Here is a 19276-nt window from a genome sequence, read left to right on the forward strand (position 1 = left end):
ATTACCTTTACGGCCGTAATACCGTGTGAGAACTTTGAAGCATGCAAGAATTTGCCTGGTTAATCCAGCAAAATCATAAAGTGAGAATGCGGCGTCCAGCGACCTAAAAATTTAAGAGCAGTTTCCGCCCAAAGATTAATTAGTGGACGTAAACACTTATCGCGAATCTGCGTGAAGCCAAGCGTAATAAATGATAATCTCAACCTCTGGAATTGCAATATGAATTTCTATTTCATCTGTACGAATTTGTTTGCACAGTTTAGTTTGAACAGCAGCTGAAAGCTGTTCACACGTCCGAGGGTAAAAAATAAGATGGCAGACGAACCAGAAGAAGTCAAGACAAAGTCTAAAGTAAGTTGTTTATCGATTTTGTATAGTTATCATTAGAGAGGAGATAATTCATTAGTGGTTTAATAAATTTGAGTGCTTTAATTATTTTTCATGATTACCTATTTGTTTATAACATATAGTCTTTAAAAAATTATTAATATAAAATGAAAGTTCTCTTTAAGTATGATATTAAATAGTTACGAGTGAAGTTTTAACCGGCTCAAGATCTCTGGGATGAATTGAATTCCGAAGTAAGTTTTATTTTTAAATGATTTACTAGCTGTTTATCCGAGTTTATATCGGGTATAAAAACTAAAGAGTTAACAATGCAAATATCGTGAAGATCAGTTTACATTCGTCGTTTTTGGTAACAAAGGTTTTTTTACTTAATCCCGCATTAACATTTCCCGGGTTCTCTCTTATGTTCGTCCATCAAAAACACAAAGCGTATCCCGGGAACAAAAACGGCCCCCACAAAATTAAAAAAAAAAAACTAAAAAAACCACAGGCATCTGCTTGTTTATAGTTTATGTGGATAAATTCTTATTTAAACAAAAAATAAGTTTAAATACGTACATTCAAGTGATTCAACTTCCATGTTTTTGTTATGAAACTAGCCGAAAAATCTAGGCACTCTTCTTTTGCAACAATAATATTAAGTTGCTTCATTTAATAAACAAGACGAAACCCTTAAGTTTAGGCAAACGATATAAACAAATTCTTTGCTTTTAAAAGAAAAACAAGAGCGAGAAAAGTCGAAGAAAAGACTCGGATTCAGCCCAAGATGAAATAAAGAAGTTTAAGGAAAATCTCTTGCAATCTGCTCCGGCTGGCGAGTGAGTATTAACTGAAATACATTTTATTGTTTTAATTTATCGTATACTACATGAACAGTAGTAGTACTATAAATTACGAGGCCTTGGGTTTGACTCCAAGGTCGGGCCTAACATTATTATTTGTTTTTATGTATGCCAAACAAGATTTAAAAAATTGGAGTGGACCGATGGTGAGTGCGAAAGGAAATTTCATCTTTTATGAGAGGCTTCGGCCGTGGCTAGTTACCACGGACAAATCAGTGCTAAACGATGTAGAGTACGATGCCGCGTAGAAACCTTTTAGGGTAAATATGGGGTATATTTACCATACCATCTCATACTGCTTCATTACTTATCATCACTACCATATGAGGATGGCTAAGTTGTAGTATGAAAAGTAGTCATGTGTAGTATACGTGTCTGTATAATATAATTCCTTAGTTGCCTCGTACGACAGCCAAGATGAGAGATATATTAACAAAATTGTAACTTTTAGATCAATACTATCAGAAAACAGCGACATTATCTACGAGGAGCCGAGGTCTTACAACCTTTCCAAAGCCAGGGAATCTTTATCCGTACCCGCCAATGTATTAGCGGAGCTCGACGAAAATAAAATATTCGAGTTGAAAGAGGTATGTTGACTTTTACGTTCTTCGATGCCGTACATTTTACCCGTTTCTTTATACGAATTCTATTGCTTTTTCCCGTGTAAATTGCGCCACAAACGTTACCTCTATATTGTAATTCTAAGAACAACACACAATGTCTTTTTCAAGTAGGCATTTTTATAATACAAGCGTATATTTAAAGGACGGATAAGAATGAACAACAAGCTCAATTTGATGTTATCCGAAACAAATTCATATCTAAATTACTGTGTGTTTTAGCAACTAATACAAATAAAAATACAAAAAAAACTGTTTAGGTTAACTTTGTTTAGGTAACAAATTAATTTATTTAAATTCCAAGGGAACTTTTCCGGTATAAAAATATCTCATACCTATTTCCAGGATACCAGAATACCAAAAATAGGTTACGTTCACTTACGGCATTTGTAATATCACTTTGGCTTGATAATATGTAGGCCTTACGTTTGCTACTATCCGTGACAACTAGATAAATCTAAACGCAAGAAACTTCAACGTTCTCAAGTCAACCTCCTTGAGAATTCTTTGTCATTACCGGCCCATCACAGGGCAAGGGTCCAGTGAGAAACGTTTAGGCGGTAGTGCAACACGCTTGCCAATGCGTTGGTAAACGTCATACGGCCTTGAGAAAATTTCCTATATATGCTAAACTCCCAGAAAAAAGGTTTTGATCAGGATGTTTCCATTTACCGTTGAAGCAAGTGATATTTAATTGTAAAGGTAGAGGTATGCACCGTGATCGAAATCGTTATCCCCGAAAGGGAAACCAAAGACTTATCACAAATTAAACACAAAAATAATGCCCTGTATCTTTTAAGTAATTAAAATATCACTTGGAAGCAAGTGGCCTTTCGGGTGGCCGAGTTTGAATCCCAGCATGTACCTCTAACTTTTATAAGTAATGTGCGTTTTAAGTAATAAACAATAGCACTTGCTTTGACGGTGAAGGAAAACATCGTGAGAAAACCCGGTATGCCTGAGAGTTCTGCATAATGTTAGCAAAGGTGTGTGGAGACCACCAATCCGCACTGGGCCAGCGTGGTGGACTACGGCGTTAACCCCTTCTCATTGTTGAAGGAGACCAGTGCCCTGTAGTGGGCTTGTGATGAATTAATATGATTATGATGATGATTTAATTTTGATAGTTATTAACAGGCATTCCTTTTGTTCGACTTGGATGGAGATGGTTGTATCGACCAAACCGATCTGCGGGGAACGCTAGTTAGTCTTGGAGAGAATATCGATGAACAAATGATCAAAACTATGCTTTCCGAGGTAAGTTTATCATCAGAAAATGTTTGTGCTACGCAATTATGAAATTTAACTCTATTGCCGTAAAAATAAAAAAATAAAAAAAATAAAACCTTGAAACACAAGTTATTTACTTCGGGTACCAGTACTTACTATAATTGTAAAATCAAACAGCTCCTTAAGTAAAATGTATTATGCAATTACGTTAGTTATTTGGATAAATAATTTACCTTTTGAAACGCTTTGTGCTAGCAATTTAACAATATGTTTTCTTTATTGCTTATGTGTACGGAGTGACCGTATTCAGTATCGCTAAGCCTTAAATGAGTATAGTAGTATATATACATATATATATATATATATATATATATATATATATATATATATATATAAAATGTGACTGTCAATTAATTATAGACAAATAATTTGCAATAAAATAAAATTGCGACTATAATTAAAGATCTATGCTATCCTATCTCTTAAGTTGGACCAGACTGCTCACGGTGTGCCAATTTAATTTAAAATCGGTTCAGTAGTTTAGGAGTCCATCGCGGACAAACATCGTGACAGGAGATTTATATATATTAAGATAGTAGCCATGTTTATAATAACCTTAATGTAATAAATGGTTTTTAACACATTGTTTAAACTTATGTATTAGTAAATCCAAAATTACCTATACAAAAGCATATAATATTATACTCAAACACATGAACGATATGCAGCTATCATTTATTTGTGTCCATAGTCGATTGTGTATAGTATCCGCTTTTTATTTTTATTTGTTTTTTTATGCCACTAAAGGCTAGTGGAACAGCTCTTGGTTGGGTCACCTTCGTAAGGGATGATGCAGTCTAAGATGGTATCGAGCTAACCTGCCCAGGAGTATGGCAGTTATACCCCTTAATCGGTTTCTACACAACATCGCTCCGGAACACTAAATCGCATCGCGGTACGTCTTTGTCGGTAGGGTAGTAACTTGCCAATACAATTTGGCGGCCGAGTGGCGCAGTGGGCAGCGACCCTGCTTTCTGAGTCCAAGGCCGTGGGTTCGATTCCCACAACTGGAAAATGTTGGTGTGATGAACATGAATGTTTTTCAGTGTCTGGGTGTTTATCTGTATATTATAAGTATTTATGTGTATTATATTCATAAAAAAATATTCATCAGCTATCTCAGTACCCATAACACAAGCTACGCTTACTTTGGGGCTAGATGGCGATGTGTGTATTGTCGTAGTATATTTATTATTATTTATTATTATTATTTATACCAGACTAGACCAAAGAAAATTCAGAAATAATAAATTCCCAAATTGCCCCTGCTGATTGCCCCAGGACCTCCTACTTAAATTCATAGCGCTCACCGTTGCGCCAGGGATTTCGTTAGTTTCACTAACAGCTTCTGCTGGCCAATATTTCAGCCCTTTTATTTCTCCATTGACAATGAACTTTTGAATTATAATTTTGTTAACGACTGTGGCCATACCATAATCAAACTAAATTAGACCTGTTGATTTTAAAATATAAATCGGACGTCACAAAGGGTATAGGTAAATGTTTGTTATGATTACCAATTGTTTTTATTAGAACCTTTTTATACAAAAGGTTTATAGTTAAGGGTCGATTAATAACAAACTATATTTTAACATTACTTAGCACCAATATATTTTATTATGATAAGGCAAAGTAAAATTTCGTTAATCTCAATCACGGTGGATTTCCAGCTTTACGAGCAAGTGTTCTTTTCCCGCTTCAATAAATAACCTAAAAACTGTATACAATACTCCCCTTACTTTTATTTACCTACCGTATATTAATACGTAAAGTGGTTGCATAGTTTTGCAATGTTTCCTATTTTAGAAGGTCGAATAACTGATGACAGACAACATTGTATAACTCTACGCATCACCTGTTTTCATTTCAAATCGTCTGCTTTCATTTTTAGTAAAGTCCGATCTTGCTTAGTTCATATACAAATCATAAACATTAATTTAGATCTTAAAGGACCATGACGTGGCATAACGTCTGTCGTTACATAGCGTCGTCATAACGTTTAATGTCGTAAAAACCCAAAAAGCACAAAAGTAAATAATGAACCATATAACATTAGGTAATAAATAAAAATTACTTAATATCGGGCAACCCCGCCTCGGCAAACATGCCAGAAAATAAGCAGTGTTTTCTCGCACTTTAACAGACTACTGACACCACCTTTCAAATACTAGAGCGTGAAAAACACTGCATAACTATGTAGTCGTTATGGCACGTCTATATTAAAAAGGTCGAAAAGGTTCTTTACATGGATTTCAACCCTTCAATAAAATACACTTCGTAACACAAAGGCTATCTCGGTTATCTTAATATAATTTTAACCGCGCTCCTTGGTTTCACCCGCGTTAGTAAATGATCGTAGCGTCAATTAATAATATAGTTCAGTATATAACCTTTATCAGTAACGAAGTCAAAAACTCTGAATTATTAAAACAAGATATGAGTAAGAACGGAGGGGTTTGAATGACGTAACATCTGGAACAGAATGGAGCTGGCTCTGGTAGTCGATGATCTACTTAGGGGATCGAGTTAAAATCTACTAAATGATTGCCTGGAAGAGATCACTATCAGTGATAAGGCCGCCATTACACCCTAGTTTAGTTCACAAGTTATTTATGTCTTATCTATGTTTTGGTGTGTAATAAAGATTTTTATTATTATTATTATTAATAACTGTAATAGTAATAACCTACTTCCAATTATCAAAAAAGCGGTGATAGCCTAGTGATTAAGGATTCGGCTTACCAACTACCAAACCGCACTTGGCCAGCGTGGTGGTTCTGAGGAGACCCGTGCCCTGTAGTGGGCCGATAATGAATAAATAAATATACTACAACAATACACACATCGCCATCTAGCGCCAAAGTAAGCGTAGCTTGTGTTATAGACACTAAGATGCCTGATGAATATTTTATGAATAATATACATAAATACTTAGAATATACATATAAGCACCCAGACACTGGATAACAATCATGCTCATCACACAAACAGTTTCCAGTAGAGGGATTCGAACCCATGACCTTTGACTTTAGAAAGCAGGGTCGCTGCAACCTGCGCCAATCGGCCTTCAATGGGTGAATAATGATGATGATAAACTATCAAAATTATTGCAGGCCTCAAACCCTCTAGATTTCGACGCGTTTGTCAATCTACTCGGGTATAAGACTCTAGAACTTGACTCTGAAGAGACTCTCATCGCAGCTCTCTCCCGCTGGGATACGGACAACACAGGCTACATTTCTGAAGAAAGGTAGAGTACACTCTTAATAGAATTCATTAGATTCATAATCGGTAAAATTTGTGTTTGCCGTTTCAACCGACTACCTAAAGTAAAAGATTATCGATTCGATGTAAATAATTGTATTTGTTTGCTTAGAGTTGCTTGATTTAACAGAAATAACCCATAGCAAAACCCTTCTTATATTTACACTAATGTATTTAATCATTTTACTCGTGGAGATTTTCTAAGCTTATGTTTTAAAACTAGTCTATATAATATAACTAGCTGTTGCCCGCGACTTCGTCTGCGTTTGATTTTGTTTTAAAGTAAAGTATTCAGTATCGCTAAGCCTTAAATGAGTATAGTAGTATATATATATATAACATGTGACTGTCAATTAATTATAGACAAATAATTTGCAATAAAATAAAATTGCGACTTTAATTTAAGATCTAAGCTATCCTATCTCTTAAGTTGGACCAGACTGCTCACGGTGTGTCAATTTAATTCAAAATCGGTTTAGTAGTTTAGGAGTCCATCGCGGACAAACATCGTGACAGGAGATTTATATATATTAAGATTTAGATGTCAAAAAATTCTAAACTTTAAAGCTATAAAACAACGGGACCTATTTTTCTATCAAATCCACTTATCATAACTGTGCGCTAAAAAGGTCATACTATTAAATGTATGTATCTTCATCTGACCAAAGTTCGGAAGCCTCAATACTCTAGAGATTGGATAACTTAGCGTCTGGTTGGCGCATAGTTCCCGCTAACTTGCTTATTACTTACGCGGCGACGTCGTATTAATAATTATTAACGGCGTCTAACTTTGCTTTTTCGACTATCGGGCTCTTCCAGGAATCAAGTTAGAAAATCGAGTTAAACTTACGCTTATAACTTCATCTGCTAGCAAAAAAACCCTAAGCCTTCTATCATTACTTTATTACTTTGTGTATTAAACACAATAAATCAGAGTTGTAGCCTATACAAAATGATACAATATAATGCAGACGCAATTTATCAAATGTCAAGATACGTCATTCCTCATTTCTGTACACATCGTGATAAGCTTGCCCCGTGGGACGATGTTGGCGTGATCATTCCTCGGGGAGTAGTGTTTTGTCAGAAATGAAGAGGACAAATAGGATAACATATTCAGAGAAAACTTTTTCATGCTCATCCTATGAAATATGCTTTGGTGAAAGCCACTGGGACGATGTACACGACAAGGGTATTTTTACAAAAAAATCTTTTGTATCAGAGCATAAATAACCGGATTTAACAAAGTTTTCAGGTCCATCCAACGTTTATAATATCTTTTTGATTGTGATGATGATTTTGTAAAATTTTAATTGATTTAATCGCCAACTTATTACGCAATCTGGAAAACCACCACAACTTGTTGATGAATTTATTTTGTACTTAAATGAAAATAATTTCTGAAGGGGATAAAATAATTTTTTGGTTGCCATTGAGGCTTCCAACCGTATTTTCATGAATTTTCAATAAATTTATTCGTTGAGCTTTAAAAATGATTGTTCAGTAATAAACAAAGGTTTAAAAATGTTTTATAAATCATTTTGATGTTTTCCCTGAATTTTAAACGTAGATACAAATGGGATTAAATTTATTGTCTTCGCCATTGAGTTTCTTACAGGTTTTTTTGCTTTCATGATTTATGACCGTTTTATTTCTTTCATAGTAGTCAATTTGTCTGGAATTTTTTCTTGTGTGAATATCGGTATCAGGTAACTTAAAGGATTACAAATATTTTAGCACATTTTCAAATACATCATTCAAAAGTTACTAAGTCAGACTGGGTGTGTGGTGGACTACGGCCTTAACCCCTTTTTATTAAGAGAGGAGACCCTGCCCTATAGTGGGCCAGTAATGGGTTGATATGATGATGATGATGACTAAGTCAGAGTGACGCTAAGCGACTTAGAGTTCCGGTACAATTCTGCGTTAGTTACCGATTAGAGGTATAAGCTTAATATAATTTTTTTAATCTTAACTAACTAGCCCGTTACCATCTTAGACTGTATAATCACTTATTAGTAGATTACAGACACAGATTTAGACAGAGATTGCAGTCAAGGGCTAGCTTGTAGAGAAAAAGAAAAGTCTTAGTAGGTAACATTCACTCTATTGAATACTTATTATTCTATTCCACCTTCTAAGAATCACCTTTGTTGATGTTAAGTTAAAGCATCTTCATAAGATCTAACTTATGCATCGTTGCATGTGTATTATATCGTGTCATGTATTCCATTCATTCATTAATTCATTCACTCGCTTATATCTATAGTGACAAATTACAATCTCGCCATACCCTCCAAACGTGAGTCAACGAAGACGTTCCTTAAGACTTAGCGTTCCGGTTCGATGTCGCGTATGAACTGCTTAGGGGTAATAGGTTTACTATAACTGCCATACCGCTAACAGGTTAGCCCGTTACAATCTAAGACTGCGTCATCATTTAATAGCAGGTTAGATTGCAGTTGAGGGGTATTTTGTAGTCGAATAAAAAACCCGTCAATGCAGCCCTCTCTGGAAAGATTACAACCTGACCAAGAAATTATTGCTTAGTAATTTGACTAGTATTCGCTAACTTGGGCCTCATGAAAGGGCTCCGAGTCATTCAGTGGGCGATGGGGATGAGATCTATGTTAGGAGCTCTCCGTGATCAAATCAAAAATAAGGAGAGTCGTATAGAAGAGCTAGAGTTACCAAAATAGCTCAACGAGTCGTGCAGCTCGAGAGATCGAGAGTTTACATCAGTCTTATGGCGACTGTATACTATATACCTCCAAGTGTAGGTAATAACACTAATAAAATCTATAAAAATTATAAAAAAGGAATGTGTTATCTCTTGTTTCAAACGTGTCTCATTGTATGGATCTTTGAAAAAGTAGATCGAAACTGCAATGTTTCCTACTAGATGGTGCTACGGTCACTATAAGACTGATGTAAAAGGCATAATATACTTATTTCGGCATCCACGATAGGAGAGCCGTAGCTTAATTGGTTAAAGCGCTCGAGGTGCGATTCCCAGAGAGTCGCAGGTTCAAATTCTGTCAGTTCCGAAAATTTTTATATGCATTTTTAAATTATAAAATTGAAGTGAAAATGATGATGATGATGAATTTAACTAGACTCTCTTCACAGAATTCGCCACGACTTAATGACATGGGGTGATCGTTTTACTGAAAAAGAAGCCGACTACGCCCTAGATGAAGCTCCTGTAATCAAGAAGAATGGGTACAACTTCATAGACTACAAGCAATTTTGCACCACGCTCTCGGGACTGAGAAAGCCTAATAAGAAAGCTTTAGAAGTCTAAACTATATTTTTATTACAATTTCCATTCATTTCATTCAAGTTCTAGTTGCTTTGGTTTACTTTCTGTTTATAAAAGAGTAATGAAATTGATTTCTTTAGCTTACAATTTTTTTTCCAGTAATTATGCATTCGTTAAAATAACTTTTAAAAATTATCTCAACTATTCGAATTATTATTTGCAAATGAGTAAAGTAAAAATATGTTAAGAAAGGCTAAAATTAATTATTATTGTGACGTATATCGGTATATCTACCAGATTGTAAAAATGCTCATAAAAGTGCTTATAAACTAGGCCTACTTGAAATAAATGTTTTATTTTTATTAATTTTTTTCTTATAAGAATCAAGTGAAATCTATATAGAAGTCCCGGAAGAAGTTTAAAAGATTTGTAATAACGCATTAAATCCAGTGTAAGAAAACCTTGGAAAGAACATCGGGAAGAAAGAAGAGGTACATTTTATTATTTAATTGTGGAGAAAATAATTATCAAGATTTATCTTGATTATACCTATTATTAAACTCTGTATGATAAGAATCAAGTTATATTAAAACAACTTACTCAAGATCATCCTTAAAAACGTCGAAGTCTGTAAACATCAGCTCCACAATCTGGTGGGGGGCGGCGACGAAGGTATACAGAAGGCAGATACCTCGCGGGTAGGGTAGCGGGTAATCGGGGCTACTGAATGTACCGCGCTCCTTGCCGTGCGTCGATGTGAAACGGATACAGGAGCAACCTAGAGGAAAGAAAAATAATTAATTCTATTGTTTCTAAGGATTTATGTATATTATTCATACAATTATTCATCAGTTATCTTAGGACCCATAACGCAAGCTACACGTTTATATTTTTTCATTTAGGTATTGGGTTTTGTTTGACAAATCAAAGTCTAGCCCTTAGCGTCAGCTTGAAGTAAGAAAATTGGCGTTTCCACTCCCGTACCTCGGAGGGCACGTTTAAAAGAAACTGACACTCCCATACGATAATAATCGTAAACTTAGTAATTGCACATGACCAATGTAATTATGTCGTTTGGATGACGATTTTTTGTAAACATTTTTGTAGTGAAATTTCCATTTTAGTCTCTATGTGTTTAAACATAAACGTCTTATTTATAGTTTGCTTTGAAATGAAAAAAATATTATTGAAATTGATATCAGAACGTAGGTATAACACAATATTCCTTTTTAATATTCACAGAAGGTATTGATCATTAACCAAAAATAAAATAACTATAAACACTTTAAAATCTGTTCAATACGAATTTAAACTCACCAATTATATTTATTTCCCGAAACGAAATTACTACGGCATTAATTATTAAAGGAGGTTACGAATTTTCGAGAGCCTACAATTTTATTTCTTTTCACAGGCCATTCCTGTTTTTAAAAGGTTAAAACAAAGGGGAACTGAATTTAAGCCTGCTCTTAAATATTTGAGTAACGCCCCGGGCCCGACGCCCGGTTCGGCATTATGATGCATTTCCATCCCAAATGTGCGATGATGCGTACTTATCTAGGATTGCGCAAAATCCACCAATATCAAAAGTTACGTAAAACAAATAAAAATTACGTCACAAAAAAAATTATGTCGAAATACTACGTGATTAATATTGAAATAACTCTTGTTAAGATCATCATATTATGATTTCTTTAAAACTCACATATAATAATTAAAATACCCTTTTTACTTTGTAGGCGGATCACCACTTGGTAAGAAAAAAATAAGTACCCGAACATCTACGGGCCTTCCGTGCTACATGCTTCGCCATTGGTCACTTTAACTTCACAACTCGTTAAACTTTGTTGAACCATGGCTACCAAACTCTGGTTCTTCTACCGATGCCTAAATTTATGATTTTAACACGTAGAGATACTACGAGCGAAGCTCTCTGCAGTGCCCGCTGTGTGACTCTGAGTTTTCTTACTAGGCCCACGGTACACAACGTTTCGTATTATTACGATTATTACTTACGAGCAAATGGGGAAATCTCCAGTACGAGTTATAAAAACTTTACTGTAGGCTTTGTATAACATGTCATACAATGCCGACTCTTAAGGTTTTTTTATAAATCGTACTGGAGATAATTTTGTATCATCTGCCAGCTGGGCATACTCTGTGTATGCCCTGTATGCACGCTACTGCTTACGAATTATCAGTAACTAGGTCCTGAGTATAAACTTATACCTCAGGGACATAACCAAGCGATGTGAGTGATCCGCTTAATACATTAAGCGAAGGAATCACTCACATATTATGTGTTTGGTGCAAATTACGCATCGTTGTACGGCTTAGCATTGCTCTTCCAGCATTAAGCTACCTTACACTTCGTGGTGGATAGACAATCTCAAAGCTGTGGGAGATTATTCGGAATATAATCGGCGCTGCGAGCAGAATCCGGAAATTGAGTCGGCTTGACCACACCATCCGGAGCCGAGCAAACAGATATAGCATTGAGGTTAAATATAATATCACAAGTAATATTACGTGGAAATCGTAGAAATAAACTTGCGCTAGTACGCCTTTCGGACCAGAATTGTAAAAGCAAGTAACTAAATCGAGCCACAATTGATTTTTTATATTGTTTTTTTTTGCCTTTGTAGTATTTTATTATTGATTCTTAGTCTATAGAAATAGAAGTATAATGTTACTTAATTGTGAACATCGTGTAAATGTATTTATTTAATGAAATAAGTTTTGAGTTGAATGCTTAAAGAATAATCCATTAGTCTAATGTGAACTTTTTTAACGTAGGTTTTGGTTCCTTATGAATTCATTATTTATTTTAACTTTCCTCGACTAGCCCACACAGTTTGGATTTTGTAGATTGGCATAGGATTATAAACTTAGTTTTACTTACATTACGAGATTATTTGTTACCTATGTAAGGCTTCGCTTCTTGGCGGATATACTTTTGGTTCCGAGAAATCAAACTCGCAACTCGCAGGAAGAAAATAACAAATGTATGAATTTACATTATGCCCACACCATGTGTATCATCAGTGGCGTGCATAGAGGATATGCACAGGGTATGCAGATGATATAAAATGAAGCAAATCTCTAGTACTAGTTATAAATACTTAAGGATAGGCTTTTTATAACTCTTACAATGACTATCCTTAAGTTTTTTATAACTCGTACTGGAGATGTTCTTCATTTTATATCATCTGCATAAAGTGTGCATAATCTCTATGCACGCCACTGTGTATCATCATCATCATCATCATCATATCAACCCATTTCCGGCTCACTGAGGGGCAATCCACAATAAGAAGGGGTTAAGGCCGCAGTTCACCACGCTGGCCTAGTTGGAATTGGTGGACTCCACGCTCCTGTGAGAATTTCATAGAGAGCTCTCAGGCATGTAGGTTTTCTCACTATGTTTTCCTTCACCGTTGAAGCAAGTGATATTTTTATTGCTTAAAACGCACATTACTTTGAAAGGATAGAGGTGTGTGGTGGGATTCGAGCCCAGCCCCCGAAAGTGTACTCTACCCACTGGGCTGTCACCGTTTCATAATGATATTATGCTACCGTGGGAAAGTTTCTTCTAATAGAAAATCAGAAATTTTACGAGTACATTCATACCTAATAACTTCGCCTATAAGGTGTACGGTATTTTGCCTATTCCCTCTTGTTATTAGTGGCAAGGAAGATGGATGCCGGAAAAAGATTGAATTATTTACAGGTGATTATTTGAAATGGCATAGGAAAACTTTACGGAAGACAAATTTTCAGTAAGGTTATTTTCCGTAAAGTGTCTTGAAGACTTTCATAATTCTTTATAGTGGATGTGTAATATGGGCAGGCTCTCTTCCACACAGTTTTGTGCTTTCTCAATAGTTTAGCCACCACGCTGGCCATGTACGGTAGAATTCACACGCCTTCGAGAACGCATGTAAGTTTCCTCACGATATTTTTTTTGACCATTAAAGTAAGACATATTGCTGTAAATAGAAAACGCACATAACTCCGAAACGTTACAGGTACGCCCAGGGATCAAACTCGGTTCCCTCGAAAAGGAGGTCGAAGGCCAAGCCTTGGTTGGTTAGCACCGCTTCATAGTATGTTACCGTGGGAAAATTTCTTCTTATCGGATATGAGAGTTATCCACGAAATATCTCACTAGTTGCATAGTCTTATTATTCTTCGTTGTGACTTTAAAGCTGAGAGTCGTAGCCTGACATAACCTGAGAGTCTATGTCAATATTTCTCAGTGAAGCTCGTGGGTGTTTTAATAATTAAATAAGAAACGCTGTCAATCAAAAGGTCCAGCACTCTTGGTCTCTATAATTTCCGTCTAGGGGATAAAAATAATAAAAAGCAGTTGCAAATAAGAATAACTAAAATGTATACGTGTAATCGAATAACGAAATACTGTTGAAGGAATAAGTATAATAATGCATAACCCTGTAAAAATATTTAATCAAAACAATTGGCAACCCTATTGAAGATAAAAGACCGACACGCGCATGGTACCTACGCTACGCAACGCGTACATAATAAAGTGACAGGAGTCACTTGATTTTAATTTTCCATGTGATGTTAGGGCTGTATATTATTTATTTCAGCAAAAACTATTTTTTTTTTTTATATATTAGTAGCGGGCAAACGAGCAAGTGGGTCACCTGATGGTAAGTGATCACCGCCGCCCATAACCATCTGCAGCACCAGAGGAGCCACCGATGCGTTGCCGGCTTTTAAGGAATTTGTTTATCCGCCCCTTGAATAACCCTAGTTTGTATTTTCGACGAAACACACCAGATGGGAGATTGTTCAATAATTTGCAAGCAAGAAGAAGAATAACTATGGCAGTGGAATACTCGAAACTATAAACGTTTCGATTTTCTTCGGTTACCTATAAAGCCTGTGACGTAATATTTCGGTTTTCATTTAAGCGTTGTATACGCGTAACTGAATCTCTTAAAATAAAACTTAAAAGCTTCATTTTTATTTAAGTTTTATTTTGTTCTCTATGCAGCCTTTACTTTACGGTTACTTTGCGCTACCGCTGGGCTTAGCCGCAATAAATTTAAAGCGAATTTATTATGCCATCCGTCTAAATTTAGCACCGTATTTATTGGGCTCGAAATTTGGTAATTGCTCTCAAATTGATGCCCAACCTCAAATTCCGGCATTCGTGATCTAGCAGCTGCAACTTGAATATGTGAATAAGCACAATATTCACCTAAGTAATTAGATATAAACCGCAGTTCTAGGCATTGTCAGAATAATTGTTGGAAAAGAGCAACTGCTGAGTTTCTTTCCGGCTTCTTCTCGGTAGAATCTGCCTTCCGAACTGGTGGTAGAATCACTACAAACAGACAGACTTGACGTTTCAAAAGTTCTTATATTAGGCCTACTTGAAATAAATGAATGTTGAATTTTGAACTTTGAATTATTATTTAATAGTCCTATTGTAATTGTGCGTAGTTCTAAAGCGGTAATAGTCCAGTGGGTAAGACTTCTACTTCACATTCGGGAGGGCCGAGTTCGAATCCCAGCACGAACTTCTATCTTTTGTAAGTTATGTGCATTATACCCAATTTAATATCACTTGCTTCAACGGTGAAGGAAAACATCGTGAGAGAACCTGCATGCCTGAGAGTTCTCAAAGATGTGTAGATACCACCAATTAGCACTGGGCCAGCGTGGTGGACAGTGGTCCCACAATGAGAACGAATCTCAATCAATGATTATGAATCTGTAATTATAATAATTTAATAGTTCATTATAAATTTTGTCTACTTAGAATTACTAGTTCTTTGCATATGAATCACTTCTGTAGTATCATCGTGATTTTGGCGAACTTGCAGCGCAGCGGTGAGCGTAATTTTAATTTTTCTCTGGGTTGGTATGGTGGGAGAATAACCATGGCTAGTCACCGCCCTACCTTCAAAGTCGTGCTACTAAGTGATTTAGCGTTCTTGTACGCTGTCGCGAAAAAAACCGATCAGGGGTATGGATTTACAAGTTTACTTAGTACCCATTGTTCTACAATTTAGCAGGATGTTTTTCTCACAGCTGTTTGTTTTATTCTTTCTATTTAAACACCTAAGGTAATCGTTGCAGATCGGCATCGAGGACAAACCTCTGCGGGTTTTTCGGTGCTTTAATACTTACCATTTTGATGCGTTTGTTTTTATTTGATAAATAAATTAATAACAAATCTGCCATACATAGCAGGTAAGCCCGTTACCATTCTAGACTGCATTATCACTTACCAGCACGTGAGTTTGCAGCCAAGGGCTAACGTATAGTGGAATGAAGGAAAAACTATCATTATATTGATATACCATAGTGATCAATCCAGTTTACTATCTAGTAGTAAGCATGGATCTCCTTTTAGAATGGGAAGGGTTTTTGGGCGTAGTTACCACGCTGGCCATGTGACGATTGGTAGGCTTTAGGAACACCCTCAGACAGTGTGGCACACGATCTTTTCTGCTACTGCTATAGCAAGTGATAATTTAAATAGCTTAAGGAGAAAGTAATATAAACCGATTTCAAAATAAGTATAAAAATTAAACATCACCAATATTTTAAATGGATCTTCAGAGTAGAATAGGCTCTTATCTCTATAAATTAAACGATACTCGTATTCATGTGAAGATAGATTTTACAATGTAGAAACTACGTAAGCGAGAGGTTAATAAAAAGCTTACGACGACATACCTAACATCTATATGACAGGGTTAAATTAAAAATTAATAAAATAACAAGTGACAATTAACAAGAGCGAAACCACAGGTTACAGCTACAATATACGAAAAACAGGGTATTCCATTTTGTGAATAATAAATGTAGCTTCAAGGGTAAAACTTTGGCAAGATTATCTATAGATTCGCCAGAACTAACCACATCATCATGAATTCATAAACATAGAGCGAAGCGATTTCCAAAACATAATTTGTAGAACCTTATATAAGGCAAACTAAAAAGAGGGGTAATAATACATCAGCAATAAAAATATCAGTTATACTCAATTGACAGATGTGATTATAATTTAAAACAGCCTTTATTTCAATTATCGTATGAAAGTAAACTAAAATACATTGACACACCTAATTGTAATGACAAAACAGCATTCAAAGAAAACTTAAATTTTATATTTAGAATTTTAGGTCGGAACGTATTAGAATCATAATACGCAAAAGTTGTAATCTGTGTAATAAAACTATGTTTTATCTGAGTACACTTTATCATATATTTTATTTCCTTTTTATAGCCTTTTCGCACTGAAATCGACTGAACTAATGTAATCCAGTATTCGCTACTATTTACTTAACAATAAACAAACAAAGTGTATCGCGTTTAATATGCAAAATTTCCATCATTGCCTAAGCAACAATCGTAGCTAACATCTCAACATTTAAGATGGCTGCACCGCTTAATTTATTATGGTATATTCCCAATAGGTATACGATCAATCTTATTACTTCAATTCCAGTGAAGGTTTCAACAACATAACATAAATAATTCAAATTTTAAACTGCATATGTTTTTAAAAAAGGAACCTTCTATCAATAACATTATATAATATATTCTGTATATGTAAATATATATGATGTTGGGCACGATGCTTTATCGTACCTATTATCTAAATATCTAAAATAGCATAGGCATATTAATAAAAATGCCCATTTTACCTACGACCCCGGCTAGGGGGAATTTTTGTTTACCGGCTAAGCTAAAATATTATACTGGAAAAATAAAATCCGTGACATAATGGAACATTTAATTAAAATTAATTAAAGCGGTTCTGAGTTATTACTAGATTACAGTATCCGTACATACGAATGTTCAAATATTCATAAACTGCAATCACATCCAACGTTTTCGCAAACACGTGAAGTGCTTACGATATTATATTATCACAAAATACGAGATAGTTTGTTTTTTTATCTTCAATAACAGAAATGTGTAACTATTCACCATACATTATGGTTTACTGATTGAATATTTTCCGAGATTTTCTTTGAACTCTTAAGCAGTCGTTTGGCACTGAATTGCATCCTAAGGGCTTTCTTACGTTAGCTGCCAACAAAGTTCATTGTATAAATTAAAATAGCACTAAAGAAAGAGAGCTACTTCAATTGAATTAAATGGGTCGGTTGAGACTGTGACAAAGTAACATTTTTATGACTTCTACATTTTAACTGCATGAATATGTTTTCTTATTTTATCTAAAGTCGTTTACTTTTTTATTAAATTATCCTTTAATATATTACGTAGTAGGTGTTGCTTATACGTTGTTTGTGCTTGTTCTTTGTCCACGTTTATTATGGTTTTTACAAACCCCGTGGGAACCTTGGGCTTTCCTTGGATAGAAAGTAGCCTAGGTTATTTTATGTCCTTTCAACGAACTCTTTACCAAAAATGAAGTTTATTGATTGATTCGATTGGTGTAAAATGGATAAACAAACATACTTCTGCATTTGTAATATTAGTAAGGATTTGCAATTTAATTAATGTTCTGTGCATTTTCTATTTGATTTAAATCTTTAAATCAAATAGAAAAGGCCGAAAATGCGCACACAAATAATTATACATTAAAATAATATTTAAAAATGACAGAAAGATAAATAGCAATATCTATGCTTATAATAAAACTGGAACTGGAAGATTTCTGTACATTTAATATATTTTGAAAATTTTGACAGGGGGATGCTTAATAATCGATACTGAGTCCAAAACAGTTTTTTATTTAATTTTTGTCTGTCTGTCTGTCTGTTTGTCCGTCTGTTTGTCTGGCTGTCTGTCGTTCTGTCTGTCTGTCCGGATATCACGCGAAAACTACTAAAAGGAATAAAATAAAATTTGGTATAGTGGTAGCTGATATTCCGGGTCAACATGTAAAATACCTTTATCGCGATAAACAATATGTTTCTTCCTGAAAACGGGATGAAAATTTTTATCAATTTTACTTCTTAGCTCCGTTGAATTTGAACCGGTTTTTTTATTTTTTTTTAAAGTTTAAAAATTAGACACTACATGTATAATTTAAATGAAGATCTGGTAAATATTGTTGGAGATATAATACATAAGTCTTCACAAATAACAGCAAGTAGCATGGCATATGGTAGGTGCAACGATCGGATACATGCGTATGGTACGCATGTATCCGATCGTTTACTAAACTAAAATAATGGCAACTTACTAACTCAGTATATAGTCAAAGTCAAAGTCAAAAATATCTTTATTCAAGTAGGCCCACAGGTGGCACTTTTGATGCGTACATAAGAACCACACGGTAGTGAGATGATGGCGATAACCACATTCGTAAACTTAAAACTAAAGCTACGAGGGTTCCAAACGCGTCCTGGTCTAAGAAGAAGCCCACAACAAACTTAGCCGGGTGTTTTTTTTTTTTTTTTTTTTATAGTAAAATAACAGTAGGTACATAGCTAGCCACGATGATTATGATTTTAGCATAACATCTATTCTAAATTTTCGATTGACACATACGCGGACGAAGTCGCGAGGGTCCGCTAGTATATATATATATATATATATATATATATTTTTTCTCTTTAACTTATAAATCTGGGTATTAAGTTATGACTATTGATAAATTGCGAATATGAATGTCTATTACTTACTTA

At 35.0% G+C, this 19276-nt stretch overlaps 2 protein-coding genes across 2 annotated transcripts in view; one reads left to right on the plus strand and one right to left on the minus strand.

The window, feature by feature from the left end:
• LOC120626678 (suppressor of lurcher protein 1-like) overlaps positions 1-19276 on the minus strand; it is a 377806-nt gene that overhangs the window by 238687 nt on the left and 119843 nt on the right. Inside the window, exon 4 of the mRNA XM_039894293.1 lies at positions 10230-10407. Coding sequence (XP_039750227.1) covers positions 10230-10407 — 178 coding nt within the window. The remainder of the gene's footprint in view (positions 1-10229; positions 10408-19276) is intronic.
• On the plus strand, positions 261-9956 carry LOC120626681 (myosin regulatory light chain, smooth muscle). Its single transcript, XM_039894297.1, has 6 exons — positions 261-351; positions 1066-1166; positions 1642-1780; positions 2951-3070; positions 6217-6353; positions 9497-9956. The coding sequence occupies exons 1-6, from the start codon at positions 313-315 to the stop codon at positions 9669-9671; spliced, it is 711 nt and encodes a 236-aa protein (XP_039750231.1). The 5' UTR covers positions 261-312; the 3' UTR covers positions 9672-9956.

Source organism: Pararge aegeria, chromosome 10 (genome assembly GCF_905163445.1).
Source record: "Pararge aegeria chromosome 10, ilParAegt1.1, whole genome shotgun sequence".
In the NCBI taxonomy this organism is placed as follows: domain Eukaryota; kingdom Metazoa; phylum Arthropoda; class Insecta; order Lepidoptera; family Nymphalidae; genus Pararge; species Pararge aegeria.